At 42.5% G+C, this 18,346-nt stretch overlaps 1 protein-coding gene across 1 annotated transcript; it reads left to right on the top strand.

The window, feature by feature from the left end:
- Window positions 1-14,960: 14,960 nt before the first annotated feature.
- Window positions 14,961-15,326, top strand: LOC139830422 (uncharacterized). Its single transcript, XM_071818418.1, has one exon. It carries the CDS (start codon window positions 14,961-14,963, stop codon window positions 15,324-15,326), a length of 366 nt encoding a protein of 121 aa, XP_071674519.1.
- Window positions 15,327-18,346: the final 3,020 nt, after the last annotated feature.

Genomic DNA, 18,346 nt, shown 5'->3' with positions numbered 1-18,346 from the left:
GAAAATGTACATTGTGAATGAAAATCAACTGAAGACTTCTCAAGCCCGTTCTCAGTAAAACATGTCTCCTACAAAGGAAGGGAAATAAAATGTACATTGTGAATGAAAATCAACTGAAGACTTCTCAAGCCCGTTCTCAGTAAAACAAGTCTCTCCTACAAAGGAAGAGAAAGAAAATGTACATTGTGAATAAAAATCAACTGAAGACTTGGCAAGCCCGTTTTATGTCTTATGCTGAGGCCTCGCTTTACTGGTTTGGGGTCGGGTTTGAAACCCCATTAGCAGAAACAGCAAAACACAGTCCCCAGCGCATCTTCCTCATGCGCCGCTTTAAGTATGCTTCAACAACAACAACAAAAAATAGCACGCAAGATTAAGAACGAACTAAATTTAGACGGGATTGAAGTAATAATAATTATACGTACATGATTAAGAAGCATGTCCACGCAAGAGGTTTTGCTTTCGTGCAGTGTGACTGGAATTTAATTTCATCACCATTGTGGAACTTCGGTCACACTGCACGAAACACTCTTAATAACAAAAAAGTGTTTGGTGCAGTGTACCGAAGCATCACAACAGCGACGGGCTAGAATTGATCCACGTCGATCGAGGCATAGTGTTACGGTCGTGATCGTCCATGTATATATATCTCTGCATATAGTAAGAAACTTACATAAGCTTTTCAAACAATATAGATATTTGACTTTGAATCTAACCTTAATTATATGCGGAGTAATATGGTGCAGTACTGAAGTACGGACAAAACAATAAAAAGTACACACGATTCAATTGATCTAGCGAGCCCACATATATAACAAGAGATTACATGTCCCATTACCAGAGAAATACAATCGTAAGAAAAGATCGGCGCAACTATGCTGATCGATGGGCGGCAGGACATGGTTGTATACCTTGAGTCGGCGTCGTGTGGCAGATCGGCGCAGCTATGGACTTAAGTGTCAGCGCCAGCGTCGATGACGCCGCCGAGGCTTCTTGCACCCTCCGCTGGCTCCGGTCTTCGCAGGCTATCTGCTCTCCTCAGCCCGACGGCGGAAGAGGAGAGAACCCGCCGTGCACCGGCTGGCTGCTCTTCTCCTCTCTCGAGTGCTACATCGTCGCGCGAACCACGCCGTAGAGATGGACGAAAGCATAAAGAGGTATAGTGTTTTCTTCAACAACAGCTGATTGTGCTGAATATATACTGCCGTGGTGAAGGATATATGATTTTTTTAAAGAAAAAATAAGGGCTCATCTAGTTGCGAAGGTGCGGCCCACCTTAAATGAAAAAAGTGGGTCCCCCTATGTGGCTCCCACCTCATTGTTGCAACATCTGTCGAGCTTTCGTCCAGAGAAAATCACGAGTGGAGAGAGGCAGAGCGCGCCTAGCCTGTTTGGATGAAGCGGGAGACATGTATCACCTTTTATGGTGATGTTGACTATGGACCCGATAGCAAATGTCAGTATGGGCTTCCACTGGATACGAGTGAGATTGCTCACGCACGAAGCAAAGTGGTACAAGCCCCTGCAGTAGAGTTGTCCTATCTGTACCCCAGTCAGTACTCATCTATCAATTCCTCTGTCCTTTTGTCAGTCACGGCCATGTCGAGCGTTGAAGAAGAAAGTCCATCCGCCGTGGCCGCAGGAATTTGACAATAGGGGACTGAAATAGTTTCGCCCGGAGGTCATTTCGTGTATTCTTTTGAGGAAAGGGGTTAATTTTGTCAAATTCTACCGTATCCGATCGCCCTTGAACTGTTCCGAAGAGTTGCTTGCGGTAGACTTGTACTGACACCGCCTGCGATTGCTATAAAAGCACCACCCAGGTACTCCGAAATTAGTAATGCCAGGCTTGTGAGGGAAGATTCATGGACAGAGCTGGGGCATCTGGGTCAGCTAACCCTGCGGAGAACCTTCATCGCCATCTCACTATGCTGGGCACTGGAGTAGCTGACCCCAGCCAAACATGACACTAGGAATATTTTGAGATTTCAAGCTATTTTGCTACCCCCTCCGATTCATACTACTTGATGCTATAAAATGGATGTATCTACAACTAAAATGTGTTTAGTTACATCTATATTAACATCAAGTAATATGAATCGGAGGGAGTAGTTTTAATTATTCCAAAATTTACATGAAATAATTTGAACACTCGTAGATTTAAAGATGCTTCCACCATTAAAAACGCTTCTATCCATCCATTTTCTTACAATAGCACTTCTTCCCGAATAGGCTGTAGAAGTAGCAGCTTTATAGCCGCATCCTAGCGCCATCTAGCTATAGCAGTGCTCTGTATTGTCTTATCGAATCAATGGCAATGGACAGTATGACCAAAGATATGCTACCGACAAAGACAGATTCTGCATGCTGAGATTTCACGGACACCCTAGCTTTGCTCCGACACCTCTCTTTTTTTTCAACAGAGAAAAGACTCCTCCTGTGTGGGGTGGGGGCCATATATGGTAACCACTATTGGGGGTTTTGGAGAGAGTCGGACACCGAAGGAAAAACCCTACTCCGAAGCCAACAAAACCCACTCCTATGCGTGACCTTTTTTTCTTTTTTAACAAGGAACGGTCTAGAAGGACCAAGTGCTTCATTGACTATCGTCTGTGGAAGTACAAATTACAAATAGGGACTGAAAAGAGTAGGGAAATACAACTAAGCCCTTACATTTTGCACGAAGGACCTTCTTGAAGTACCTCTACGTGCCCTCTCACTTATACTATAACATTTGTATATTTGCCTAGGATTGCTAAAAACTAGAATATAGCATACCCGTTCACCGCTATCCCCCGTGTTATACCTTTATATACGTATAAACTGACATATTTTTATATGAAATATGTTGTAATATTGTTTATAGTGTAGTATATATATATTTCAATAAAACTTAGCATATATGATACTGGTTATTTTTTTGTATTTTATCATGTACGTATTATAAAGTTGCTTATTTGTATATGTGTAAAACATGTAAGATCATAAAATTTTGAGAATATAATTTGAATTTAGCTTCTTAATGGGGAAACCGATCCCCTCCCCGAACCCGGTGTGGATGGGGAGGATGGGAAAAATTTCTCCCCGATTATTAAATTGGGATGGGTGGACGAGAAGGCACTCCCCGGTGGAGCATACACGTTGCCATCTCTACCGGTGGTTGCTAGGAGGAAGAGAATGTAATTAATTAAATAGAGGAAAAAATGGAGTGGGAATAAAATGTGTAACCCACCGAGAGGTGGCTCGCATGCATGTGTGCATGTGCCCATTGCAAGATTTGGATTCCTAATACAAATGATGTCAAAGCACAACTTAGTTTGGATTGCTAATCCTTCTCTCTCCTCTTGGTATACCCACTTTGTATTTAGCAATCCATCATATGCGAAGAAGGCTACTATTAGATAATATGCTCGATCTTATATGAAGTTTTCGATTACCAGTATCGACTGTTTAATTAGGGTCAACTTGGATGGAATATTGCTATAACTCCAATTTGGTTTTCCATGCATAGCCGCCAAACCAAAATAAAAATGAATAAGAAAGTCCATGAATTGTCCAACCGTCGTTCATAAATACTCATATATGTGCATGCTACGACGGTGGGGCCAACTAGCTAGGGGTTTTTCACCCGAAACGACGCTTCAGAGGATCTGAATCTCTCCAAATTAAGCTAGCTTGCATGTGACACAAACATGTGTGTATATAAGATTGGTGGAGTATGTTGAAAGGGCCAGGAAAAACTACTCCCACACTCCTTATTGGAAACTCCCATGCATTATTCCAAAACAACTAGCTAGAGAGGGAATCCTGGAATTACTTGGGATCCAAAACTTGGTTTTCCATGTTCTTACATTACTCCTTAAAGAAAGCGCATACCGACTGACCAGTATAGTCATCGCGGGGCTTGACAACAAAAACATGAGGGCGAAATCCAAAATACCGGTTTTTGAGGGAGTGGGCAAAAGGCCAAAACAAAAATCTTATATGAAGTAAGTTGTTCCAAAGAAATATATCATTTAGAGTTATGTGCATGCAAAGCTGGTGGGATTGGAGGAGGAGGTGCATATATATATATATATATGCCCCCTCGTTTGCACTAATTATGTGCATGCACAAGGAATTAACCACCGCGCGTGTGACACCGTGTATTTATATTGTAGTGTCATAACACAATCCCCCGAAGGTGACACGTGGCCCTAACTTAATTAATTATCTATATAAGTATTGTGTCGAAGGTTTAGTGAGCGAGCATATATATAGGATGCTCTATATATAGGATGATTCAATGGTCAAATTGATATATATATATATATATATATATATATATATATATATATATATATATATAGGGTTGCACTATTTTGCAACCGGTGCTCAGAATATTATTCTGAGCACCGGCCGGCCCTATAAGGCGCGATCCTGTTGGAAACTGCCCGAAACAACTCGCTGAAAAAAAACCACCAACACCTCCACCGATCCACCCACTACCCCCTGCGCCTATCCCCAACCGCGCGCCATCGCCCCTTCCAGAACGCCGCCGGCCACCTCCCCCGAGCGCCGCCGGCCCTTCCCCGCGCGCCGCCGGCCCCTTCCGCCGCGCGCTGTCGGCCCACCCACCATCGTCGCTCCTCACCATAGCGCCACCTCCCATATTAACTGCCGTCCCAGCCTCCCATCAAAACCGGCGCCGCCGCCTACCCCTGCAACCTGGGCCGCTTCCTCCCCTAGCGTGGCCGCTCGACCTGCGCAGCGCCGCCACCGGCCTCCCCCAGCGCGACCTCCCAGCCTTCCCCATAGCCGCCGATGGGCCTCCCTGGTGTCGCTTGCCGGCCTCTCCCAGCGCTGCCGCCAAGGTCGCCCGCGAGTCGCCGGAGCGAGTCCCACCAACGACCAGGACCGCTGCGCATCGGCAGCTCTACATCACCGCCCGCCGGCCTAGACCCATGCCTCCGGCCAGGCCGACGCCCCTGCTCCCATCCTGCCGCCCAAGACCCTGCCTCCTCCGTATGTCCATCTGCTGCGTCGCGAATTCATGCCGTCCCCTGTTCCCATTCTTCACAGAGATCAATCAGGAATTTGGGAGACAACAGCCGCCGGCTCGGAGCTTTTTTTTTATCTCGTATTTTCTGTCAGCAGTACAGGAATGTAGAAAAAAGAAGTGCAACTGCTCAATGCTTGCAGGTATCAGTGCTCTCCTGCAACTGCAGTATCTACTTTTGCAGTCTGTAAGTTAGGAAGGCGTGGTTTTCCATGGTCTCCTAACCTCCGCCATAGCCATCTGAATTCTGAACTGAGAAAGCAGTACTTCGCAGTCTGTAAGTTAGGAAGGCGTGGTTTTCCATGGTCGAGGGTGGGAAGGGCGTCGGTGCGGCGGGCTCGACGGCCCGTGGCGGAGCTATGCGTGGGCGTGCACATCGCAGTGTTTATTGGAGCTGCCGCTGGCGTTGAACTCAGTAACTTACCAGCGACTAAGGGCCTGTGCTTGGCTTCGCATGGCAGCCAGCATCGTAAGTTCCTACCTCGAGCTGCAGCTGCCCAAACAGATAGAAATTGGTCAACAATTTTTGCCGAAACACTCCTCGCCAATGGAATGTGCGGATCATTGATTTGTGCTGGCAAAAATCGTGTGTATCTTTGGATGTTTAAACGGAAAAAGTGCGCTTGTTTTATATGGGGAATTATACACATTCAGCTGAGAGCAGTGCAAACGGAAGCCACTCTCTCTGCCTCTCTTACCGTGCAGCAGCAAACGTTGTGCTAGCTAAAGCTGTCTTTTCTCTGTATCTTAATTTGTATGTGCAGATTTGATCAATGGATACATCATTGGATGATGACCATCCCCTGCATCTCCGCCACAGACAGTCTTCCCCTTCTGGTGATGTGGCTTCTGTGCATGGTATTCATGTGCACGGCAGCTGCAGTTCTTGTGCGATGTTTACTTTTTATAGAGTAATGATGTGTTATCTATTTCAGTAAGTACAGTTATTAGATATGGTCAGTACAAGTGCTCTAACAGGGCAGTACATGTAGAAATAGAGGTGAAAAAATCAGTCTACGTCATGCCGAGCAGGTTGGACGGCGTGTTTCTCTCCATCTTACTCTCTCATATTTCTAGGCAAATCACCTAGTTAATTATTGGAAGTTCAGTCATTTCACAGTTGGCATGGCACACTCTGAAAAACCCACCCCAATATTTTCCATAACTGAAAATTGTCCGTCGTGTAGCTCAGTTCGATTTCCTTACCTACACAACAGTAGCACATGTATGCTGAAGTTCTAGGCCGCCAGCAAGAGCACCAACACTTCATCCTCCCGTGTGTTTATTTTTCCTTTTGACCCTCAGCTTCTGTTTAGCATCGGTATGGACTTCTGAATCTGATAGACACCGGAATCAAACATACTCTTTATCTGGTTTGGTAACATGGACGATTAATATTCGATGTAGTATATCCTTATATAGAACTTTGGACGGTGGATAGACCTTACCACTGGTTTGCCACTGATTTAGTTGCAGTTGGATACACATCGCAAGCGAAGCTCCCTCCATGGCGAAGACGATCCCCTACGCACTAACCTAAACTCCGCCCGACGCTGGTCCGCTCCTTCTTCCACAAGCCCCGAGCGCCTAGAGCCTACCCCCTTCCCCACGACGTCGGACCACCAACCGTCGTCGCACTGTTTAACCGGTGTCACGCAGCGCCGCTTTGGCTCCAGGCGGTAGCCCCCTCTCCCCCCCCCCGCCTCGAATGATGGTAGAATAGTACATGTTAAAAATAAATCGACTATCGCAAAATAAATAAATGTGTGCTGCCCTGTTAAGAATAAAAAGACACTTGAATCCAAACATACCAAATTGTTAATTAACGCAATTTAACCTTAAAAGGGCAGGCAATTTAACCTTCACAAGGCAGGCAGTTCAACCGTGACAGGTAGGTAGTTCAAGCTTGGCAGGCACGCATGCCAACCTTGCAAGTAGGCAATTCAACCTTGACGAGCACGCAGGTCAACTTTGACGGGCACGTAGTACAAGCCGATTGCATGATGAGTACATGCTCATAAAAATTATCCCGTGGGAAGTGCGAGTCGTGATTTCGTAAGTACAAGCAGTAACTATGGAAAGTACAAATAAATATCATGGCCCGCCTTACAATCATAAAAATAAATAAAACTTATCCAAAAAATATCCTGCCGGTATCTTTGATAGATTAATTCGGCGGACAGTTCAACCTTCACTACGAAGGTAGTTCAATCGTAACAGGTAAGTAGGTCAACTTTGCCAGGCACGATGGTCAACCTTGAAGGTAGGCAGTTCAACCTTGATGAGCACGCAGGTCAACCTTGATGGGCATGCAGTACAAGCAGATTGCATGATGAGTAAAAGCTCATATCCCGTGGGAAGTGCGAGCCATGATTCCGATTAGTACAAGCAGTGACTACGGGAAGTATAAATAAATATAACAGTCCACCTTGCATTGCATAAAAATAAATAAAACTCATCAATAAATATTATCTCATCGGTATCCTTGATAGATTGATAGGGCGGGCAGTTCAACCTTCACAGATCAGATAGTTCGACCGTAACGGGTAGGTAGTTCAACCTTGGCAGGCACGCAGGTCAACCTTGCAGGTAGGCACTTCAGCATTTTGCAAAACCACGTCGGGTAGTTCAAGCTCATTGCACAAGCAGTGCAAGCTCATCTCACCGGGCAATTCAATGCTCTGTTTTTTGACGGGCAGAAATATATTGTGCAAATCTTGTCGTTTTGATCACCGACCACCTCAATCGTGGGCACTAAAATCATTGTATGGTATAGTATGAGTCTAATTTAATTACCTACAACATTACATAATAAATCAAGAGATTTAACCCATCAAATTCAAGTCATCATCTCGCAAAGAACACCGAAAACATAATTTTAAAACTTCTAAAATTAGTTTTAAACCGTACGGATTAGGGACAAATGTTAGATACAAAAAATGTGCCTCGTTGACAACATTCCAATGATATATTTTGAATTTATCAAGTGAGAATTGCGGGGAAATCGTTTGGTGCCCCATCACTCCAAAAAATGCGTCAGGCAGTTCAAGCTCATTGCACGAGCAGTGCTAGCTCATGTCACCGAGCAGTTCAACGCTCTGTTTTTTACGGGACGGAAATCTTATGTGAAAATCGCATCGTTTTGATCAACGAACACCTCAATCTTTGGCACAAAAAGCTTTATATCATAGATTATGAGTCTAATTTAATTACCTATTGCATTTCACAACAAATCAAGTGATTTAATCCATCAAATTCAAGTCATCAAATCGCAAAGAACACCGAAAACATGATTTTAAAACTTCTAAAATTAGTTTTAAACCATACAGATTTGGGACAAATGTTAGATACAAAAAAGATGCGCCTTGTTGACATCTTTCCAATGATATATCATTCTCATTGTTTGAATTTATCAAGTGAGAATTGCGGGGAAATTATTTGGTGCCCCGTCACTCCAAAACAGCGTCGGGCAGTTCAACCTCATAGCACGAGAAGTGCAAGCGCATGTCACTGGGCAGTTCAACGCTCTGTTTTTTTTGCGGGGCGGAAATTTATTGTGAAAATCTCATCGTTTTGATCACCGAACACCTCAATCGTTGGCACCAAAAGCTTCATATCATAGAGTATGAGTCTAATTTAATTACCTACTGCATTTCACAACAAATCAAGGAATTTAACGCATCAAATTCAAGTCATCATCTCGCAAAAAACAACGAAAACATGATTTTAAAACTTCTAAAATTAGTTTTAAACCGTACGGATTTGGGACAAATGTTAGATACAAAAAGATGCGCCTTGTTGACACCTTTCCAATGATATATCATTCTCATTGTTTGAATTTATCAAGTGAGAATTGCGGGGAAATCATTTGGTGCCCCGTCACTCCAAAACAGCGTCGGGCAGTTTAACCTCATAGCACAATAAGTGCAAGCGCATGTCACCAGGCAGTTCAACGCTCTGTTTCTTGCGGGGCGGAAATCTATTGTGCAAATCTCATCGTTTTAATCACCGAACACCTCAATCGTTGGCATCACAGCAAATCAAGGGATTTAACCCATCAAATTCAAGCCATCATATCGCAAAGAACACCGAAAACATAATTTTAAAACTTCTAAAATTAGTTTTAAACCGTACGGATTTGGGACAAATGTTAGATACAAAAAAGATGTGCCTTGTTGACACCTTTCCAATGATATATCATTCTCATTGTTTGAATTTATCAAGTGAGAATTGCGGGGAAATCATTTGGTGCCCCGTCACTCCAAAACAGCGTCAGGCAGTTCAACCTCATTTCCCGAGCTGTGCAAGCTCTTATCACCGGGCTGTTCAATGCTCCGTTTTTTTGCGGGGCGGAATTCTATTGTTCAAATCTCATCGTTTTGTTCACCGGCCACCTCAATCGTTGGCACCAAAAGCTTTATATGTTAGAGTACGAGTCTAGTTTAATTACCTACTGCATTTCACAACAAATCAAGGAATTTAACGCATCAAATTCAAGTCATCATCTCCCAAAGAACAACGAAAACATGATTTTAAAACTTCTAAAATTAGTTTTAAACCGTACGGATTTGGGACAAATGTTAGATACAAAAAAGATGCGCCTTGTTGACACCTTTCCAATAATATATCATTCTCATTGTTTGAATTTATCAAGTGAGAATTGCGGGGAAATCATTTGGTGCCCCGTCACTCCAAAACAGCGTCGGGCAGTTCAACCTCATAGCTCGAGAAGTGCAAGCGCATGTCACCGGGCAGTTCAATACTCTATTTCTTGCGGGGCGGAAATCTATTGTGCAAATCTCATCGTTTTAATCACCGAACACATCAATCGTTGGCACCAAAAGCTTTATATGGTAGAATATGAGTCTAATTTAATTACCTATTGCATTTCACAACAAATCAAGGGGTTTAACCCATCAAATTCAAGTCATCATATCGCAAAGAACACCGAAAATATGATTTTAAAACTTCTAAAATTAGTTTTAAACTGTACGGATTTGGGACAAATGTTAGATACAAAAAAGATGCGCCTTGTTGACACCTTTCCAATGATATATCATTCTCATTGTTTGAATTTCTCAATTGACAATTGCGGGGAAATCATTTGATGCCCCGTCATGCCAAAACAGCGTCGGGCAGTTCAACCTCATAGCAAGAGAAGTGCAAGCGCATGTCACCGGGCAGTTCAATGCTTGATTTTTTGCGGGGCGGAAATCTATTGTGCAAATCTCACCGTTTTGATCACCGAACACATCAATCGCTGGCACCAAAAGCTTTATAACATAGAGTATGAGTCTAATTTAATTACCTATTGCATTTCACAACAAATCAAGGGGTTTAACCCATCAAATTTAGTCATCATATCGCAAAGAACACCGAAAACATGATTTTAAAACTTCTAAAATTAGTTTTAAACCGTACGGATTTGGGACAAATTTTAGATACAAAAAAGATGCACCTTGTTGACACCTTTCCAATGATATATCATTCTCATTGTTTGAATTTATCAATTGACAATTACGGGGAAATCATTTGGTGCCCCGTCACGCCAAAACAGCGTTGGGTAGTTCAACCTCATAGCAAGAGAAGTGCAAGCGCATGTCACCGGGCAGTTCAATGCTCGATTTTTTGCGGGGCGGAAATCTATTGTGCAAATCTCACCGTTTTGATCACCGAACACATCAATCGCTGGCACCAAAACCTTTATAACATAGAGTATGAGTCTAATTTAATTACCTATTGCATTTCACAACAAATCAAGGGGTTTAATCCATCAAATTTAAGTCATCATATTGCAAAGAACACCAAAAACATGATTTTAAAACTTCTAAAATTAGTTTTAAACCGTACGGATTTGGGACAAATGTTAGATACAAAAAAGATGCGTCTTGTTGATACCTTTCCAATGATATATCATTCTCATTGTTTGAATTTATCAATTGACAATTGCGGGGAAATTATTTGGTGCCCCGTCACGCCAAAACAGCGTCGGGCAGTTCAACCTCATAGCAAGAGAAGTGCAAGCGCATGTCACCGGGCAGTTCAATGCTCGATTTTTTGCGGGGCGGAAATCTATTGTGCAAATCTCACCGTTTTGATCACCGAACACATCAATCGCTGGCACCAAAACCTTTATAACATAGAGTATGAGTCTAATTTAATTACCTATTGCATTTCACAGCAAATCTAGGGATTTAACCCATCAAATTCAAGTCATCATATCGCAAAGAACACCGAAAACATGATTTTAAAACTTCTAAAATTATTTTTAAACCGTACGGATTTGGGACAAATGTTAGATACAAAAAAGATGCGCCTTGTTGACACCTTTCCAATGATATATCATTCTCATTGTTTGAATTTATCAATTGACAATTGTGGGGAAATCATTTGGTGCTCCGTCACGCCAAAACAGCGTCGGGCAGTTCAACCTCATAGCACGAGAAGTGCAAGCGCATGTCACCGGGCAGTTCAATGCTCTGTTTTTTTAAATTTAATCCATGCAGAATTTGAAAAAACTTAAAACATGAAAAAGTTGCGTATGCTCCATAGCTTTCCAATGACATACTATTTGTATCATTCGGATAAATGGTTGAAAAAATTCATTGAAATTACCTTTCATCCATTTTTTAATACGTCTGAATTTTTGTATTTTCAAAATTAGTCAAAAACCGTACGGAATTTGAAAACACTTAAAACATGAGAAAGTTGCGAAATTTCAATATCTATCCAACGGTATATCATTTGCACCATTTGGAGAAGGGGTTCGAAAATCGGAGTAAAAGTTCATTTTTTGTCCATATAGGAACGTTTCGTATATTCAAAATTGAATTTGAAACATGCAAAATCTGCAAAAAGTGTAAACATAAAAAAGTTACGGTTTTTCATTACCTCTCCAACGGTATATCATTTGCACAATTCCGACAAATGGTTGAATTTTTTTATCGAAATTACCGTTCGCCTATTTTTTGAATACGTCTGAATTTCTGTATTTTCAAAATTATTCAAAAACTGTTCGGAATTTAGAAAAACTCAAAACATGAAAAAGATGCGAAATTTTAATATCTATCCAACGGTATATCATTTGCATCATTTGGATAAGGGGTTCGAAAATTGGACTAAAAGTTCGTTTTGTGGCCACATAGAACCGTTTCGTATTTTCAAAATTAAATTTAAACCGTGAAGAATCTACGAAAAGTGTAAACATGAAAAAGTTGCGGTTTTTCATTATCTATCCAACGGCATATCATTTGCACAATTCCGACAAACGGTTGAGAAATTCGATGTAGAATCAGTAGCTCCAATCCCTGTTATCCTGGAAGTTCAACCTTGTCTTCAGGAAAGTTTAACTCGATGCTCAGAATATTATTCTGCAACTGGTTGCGGAATAGTGCTGGTATATATATATATATATATATATATATATATATTCTTTTTAGGTATATATATATTCTTAATTTAGGTACGTAGCCCCTTATTTTGCATATATATATATGATAAATACTTCCTAACTCCTGGGTGTACTTACACCCATGTATAATATACTATACCATACAAAAATATATCCACCTCCCATTTTCGATCATTTTCGAATACATGTGATGTCACTTGTAGGAAAAAGTTGTGTAGTATGGGGGGGGGGTCTTCCCATGCATTTCGGGTAACCACCATCGGAGGTGAGGTTATATTGTGACATAAGAAACGACACAACTTTTAGGCCTAAATTTGGGTCTACATGCATATATATGTTCGTAAACTTAACCAAAAATGAACAAACAAAAATGTTCATTGCTGATCTCTAGCTAGTCATCATCTTAATTCGGTCGATATATATATATATAGAAAGGTTCATTAATTGTTCGCAATACCGGCATTTGTCCCTTGATCTCTTGGACACCACCACCGCATGCATGCATGGTCCATGATATGTGGACAAAAAGGAATGACCCCACCCCCCCCCCCCCCCGGGTCTCTGCAGATGCATGCAAAGGAAAGTTCAAGGATGAGGTATAGCTCTTCTAGTGCATATATATAATGCATCTAGGAAGTCTTATATGGTGGCCTCAAAACCTGGATTGAGAGATTCTCATAGTTAGAGAGAACTTTCTCTCTCTCTCTCTATCTATCTCTCTCTCCCTCTCTCTCTTATTTGGGTTTGTGGCCTTTTAGCTAGCCTTATGTTGCTAATCTCTCTATAGCAACAACATTTTGTACTTTACAGACTTTAAAATTTTAAAAAATATGCACAGTGGGGGAACCCACTAATGATCAGCCTCAAAAAACCTGATCAATTTTAGGGGTCACTTAATTATATATATAGAAAACTCCCCTTAATTTGTGGTAAAAATAGGGGCTTTAATTGGATCGAAATTGGTTTTCCTGTTTATACGACCTAATAATTAATATAACCAAAAACAAATTATCACTATATATATGTTTGCCATAATAGTATGTGTATTACGAACGTTCGTCGACGAGATCGTGATCATTATCCATTTAGAGCGTAGTAACCCTGACACTTCGCCAACACCTAGTGGCGGCACCTGACACTATATGAGGGTTGATAAGCCGGGCGGAAAAGGCATAATAAGCGCCAGACATGAGAGGGCTTTTGCGTCGGGATGAAAGGAAGAAAGCAATCGTAATACTAGCGAGGATGATTGCACCAAGCAAGAATGGCGGAGGTGACGAACATGTGTTTTAGGGCAAGGAGATTTCTTCTATTTGTTGACTGAGGACAAACGATCCCACGTAGATTAAATCGGTCAATTTTATCCACGGTGGCAAAAAAAGAGTAAAAAACCAGTCAACCATCATTAAACCGTTGCTAAGGACCAAAATTAGGTTTAATTAACAGTTTGAGGACAGATTTACACCAAAAATCAGCAAATTTGGGCTAGACCGGGCAAAATAGTTGCAGGGTGGTATCAGCCCCGCCGCCTGCGAGGCTGCGACCCGTGGAGCATTCACCATTCATTCTAGATCGGACGTACCAGATTGCCTCAGATTTGAATGAAAAAACTAAAACTACTCAGAAAAATTGAAAAAATTCAACTGAATCGAAAATGCACGGATGAGTAGTTTTGTGAAAGTTTCATCACATTTGAATCTATGGTTTATAAATGAATAGATCTTTATGATTTTTAGCTTAAAAAGACATTTATTCCTAAACTATTGATCCAAATGGTACGAAAAATTCACATAATATACAAAGAAACATTTTTTATTTTCTGTAATTTTTTCATTTTTTTTGAGCAGTTTTTATTTTTTAGCTCAAATATGACTCAATCTCGAACGTCCAATCGAGAACGAAGGGTGGAGAACGTCCGTTTCATTCCCGCACCCATGCTACCCCACCCAGGCCACCCACGGATTTTAAATGTCGCTTGATTTTCCTCCGAGACTCCATCGATTTCCCCAAGGTTCATTGTACAAGGTCGCTCCCTTTTCCTCCCAGACTCCATCCCTCATTTTCATTCTTGTTAAATATTTGCTGGTTTCACTTGTGCTAAACTGTTATTCCACGTACTTTGATCTGTATAGTTGCAGGGTGGTATCAGGCCTACCGTCGGCGAGCTTCCCAGTAAACGGTGCCAGAAGCAGAGCAATGCGGCTTCGCATTCACCCACGAGCCTGCGATGGACGACACCGTGGAAATAAACGATAGGAATTTGGAGATCATCGTGTACAACATCGCTGGAACGGCGCGGGTCATGTGCTCCCACGACGGCTGCGGGGTCGTCGTCAGCTACCACGAGTCCATCAGCCACCAGATCGCGTGCCCGCACGCCCGGTGCACCTGCACGGAGCCGGGCTGTGACTTCACCGCCCCACCGTCAGCGCTCGTCGTCCACCCGCAGAGGCCCACTCGATTCAGGTGCACATGATAGAGTATGGCATGTCCAGAGAGTTCCGGGTGACCATGACGCGCTCGGGTTCGCCGTTCAGGCGTATCGTCATCCAAGGGGAGGACGGCTCAGTGTTCGTCCTGAACATCGGCGTGCACGGCTCGGCCACTGTCGTGTCTTTGGTGCGCGTCAGTGTGCGCACATCTGCATGGCCGCTGTACAGGGTGAAGATGTGGGCGTGTGGCCCGCCGCCATCCTCGAAAGCGGACTGCAAGCGGGATGTCGTGAGGATGGCTGCCTATGCTTCTAGCAGCGCGTCGCCGGGCGCCGTCCCGGTTGAGGAGCTTACGTCGTTCCTCATGGTGTCGGGGCCATACCTCATCGGTGATGGATCGTCCAAGCAGCTACGTCTCTACATTCGCATATGCAAGCACATGTAGCTGTAGTTACTTTGATTAGTTGAAAAAAACTGTCAGTTTGCTGCAAAGTACTCTACTAGTCCACTGCTATTTATTTTTACTGAGTCTTGTTTATAATTTTGCTGTCTAGATGTTTCAGATATGTTCCAAACTGTTTGTAGCACTCCTTCCTATCCATTATTTGCAACTAAAATGGATGTATCTATAATTTAAATGTGTCTAGATACATCTATATTAGTGTCAAGTAATATGAATCGGAGTGAGTAATAATGCAACCTGGAAGTGACCGCTCCCACTCTACTCCCTCCATAGTCCATACCGGTTTACAGGGGTATCACATTTAAAAAAAAAACTTCAACTACTAATTCGGTCAACAAAATATGATGTATATATCACAAAAAATATTCTATTTAAAACTTCTTTTGAATATGAATCCAATGGTATAATTTTGAGGCATGTATCTTATATTTTGTTAACCAAATTTGTAGTCAAATGGGGGTAGCGAAGAGAAGGAGACGAGGTGGACCGAAGGACCCGCATATTGCGGACCCACCTGTCTAAATTGTCCAAAACTTCGAGGATCCTAAATTGGCGCGCGCGGGAATTTTCAATAACCGAAATGTCCCCTAGTTTTTCGGATATCAGGCAAACGAGAAATGTCCTTTCTACCCGTTGGTTTTATTAACTGTTATGCCTAAACACAGCGAGTGCGCAAGGGTATTCAAGGAACTGCATACAAAATGCCGGCACAACAAGCACTTCATCATCCTATTCACCGTACACATCCAGTTTTCCCCAATTCGACGAACCCTAGATCTGCCTCCGGTCACATCCACCACCACCGCACTTCATCATCCTATTCACCCGGACACATCGCCCCGGTGCTCCGGCCACCTCATCAGCGGCATCATGGCTGTAAGTAGTAGGATCCTATAGGTTAAGTTGAGCTGTTTAGATCATTAACACGGTTGCTTAGAAAGTGGCTTAATGTAGATGTAGCTTTGTTGGTAGAGACCTCGCATTTCTGCATTACGATGACATGAACTTTGATTTGGGCTCTGCTTTGTTCTCTCTGGGAAGAGATCGTTTGGCCGATGATGTCTGAGGCCAAGTAAATTATCCTTGGTCGATCAGGTTGAAGCCTGAAGGTCCTTTGTAGCTCATTATTTCCGATGAGTATGAACACGCTGCTGCAAGTAGTATTGGCATTCATGGGGATAGGTGTAACCAGAGTGTGATTTGATCGGTTCTACCTGTCCCCATGATCCCCATTGCAATTCCGCTACTTATTGTATCAGGCTCTTGCGAAGCTGCTTGCTTTAGTGCCTTCTGTTCATACTACTGGTTGTGGTGCTTGCCTATGAGGCCTCAATCCCTATAGATCGCACTTTGTCCGATGATTAGGCTACCAGCGAGTGTTGAAAAGACGAATACTATTAATTGTTTTTAGAAGAAAAGGGCAAAGCCCCAGTTCCATTTCTGAAACCAAGTCTTACTGCATCCAGTTTTCTACTGCTTAATACTATTGGGCCTTCTATCTCTTCCATTTCTGAAACCAAGTCTTACTGCATCCAGTTTTCTGAAACCAAATCTAATTCTAACACTTTTTATGCTGCTTAATACTATTGGGCCTTCTATCTCTTCATTGTACTGATGATACTATGCTTGCAGTTGAGGCTTTCCTCAATGTTTTTATGAGGTTCTATACATATTGTGCAAAATAAGTTCTTGACACATTTCTTATTGCTAGATCTATTCGCAGATTTATAGTTGATTGCAAACGAAAATTAATTTCCGCCGTGCTCTTTTGATTGATACATGTTGTTATTCTTACTAGGGAACAAATCAGACACCTCCAGATGTGAACACGCCCCAGCCAGGCCCAGAAAGATCATTGCCAGTCCTGGCGCCCTCTGTTAGACGTATATATATCAGGCCCAGTGGAGGCTTAGCATTTGGATCAGTTGATGGACATGCAACAAGTAACAGAAGAATTGTGGGTGAAATCACCCCAAAGTTTGCCAGCGAATTGCCTCTGCGTCCAAATTTAAAGAGATACAAGAAATACACCGGGCTCCTCTCAGAATACTGCACCAGAGTTGCGGTAAGTTCTTATTACCTCCATTTGCCTCCATCTATGTCTATATAAAGCTTTTAATTTTCAGAGATTGTCATTCTTATGCATGTTATTTCATGTCATTAGGCAAGTGTTTATGTAGATAAAAATCGTCCGCCAGTACAAGTAGCCTCTAGAATGTCACTTCAAAGAGCCCTTCTACTACGTCGGTACTAACTCAGAAGACAACGGTTTAATGAACATCTGCTCAGTGAAAATCCCATCAGGTCAATCAGCAGTGTTGACTGGAACGCACTTGTGCAGCACTGGAAGGCATCTCATGGTCAGTTACAATCAGGCCTTCCAGCCAGTGGAACCGTTATTCCTGAAGGTGGTACTACCCTGCCGAAGGAAAGCCCTATCTGCTCTATGAGCAATGCTGACTGGAACAAACTCTTGGAGCACTGGAGTTTATCCCCAGAGGATGGTCAGCTACTTTATGGCCATGCAGCTGCTGGTAACTTTAATCCTGAAAGTGGTACCGCCATGCCAAAAGTAAGCCCCATCAGCTTGATTAGCAATGTTGATTGGAACAGACTTATGCAGCAATGGAAGGTATCCCATGGTCATCTACTCTCTAATCTTCCAGCTGGTGGAACCTTCAATCCTTAAGCTGGTACCGCCATGTTAAAATATTGTCCCGTCCTATGTCAAGACATTTTTCCGATGCTACATGTTCTTCCAGCTGGTGGATCCTTCACTTCTGAAGGTGTGGTAAGTCTACGATTTTAGCAGGGCCGAGAATGTGCTGAAGCGTGTATAGTGCTCACGACGAGCTACCCTCTGTCTTAAGTAGTTAACATGTGATTTAATGGTGTGAAGGTAATTGGTAGTCTTTTTGTGGTGAGCTTATCTTAGTTAAGTTTTCGTACAGTTGAATTGATCTTATAGGTGAATTGATCTTACTGGTAATTATGTTGTGTGT

The sequence above is a fragment of the Lolium perenne genome, chromosome 4 (assembly GCF_019359855.2).
Source record: "Lolium perenne isolate Kyuss_39 chromosome 4, Kyuss_2.0, whole genome shotgun sequence".
Classification (NCBI taxonomy): domain Eukaryota; kingdom Viridiplantae; phylum Streptophyta; class Magnoliopsida; order Poales; family Poaceae; genus Lolium; species Lolium perenne.
Note: the sequence above shows the minus strand (reverse complement) of the source record. Positions and strands in the feature narration are given on the sequence as shown.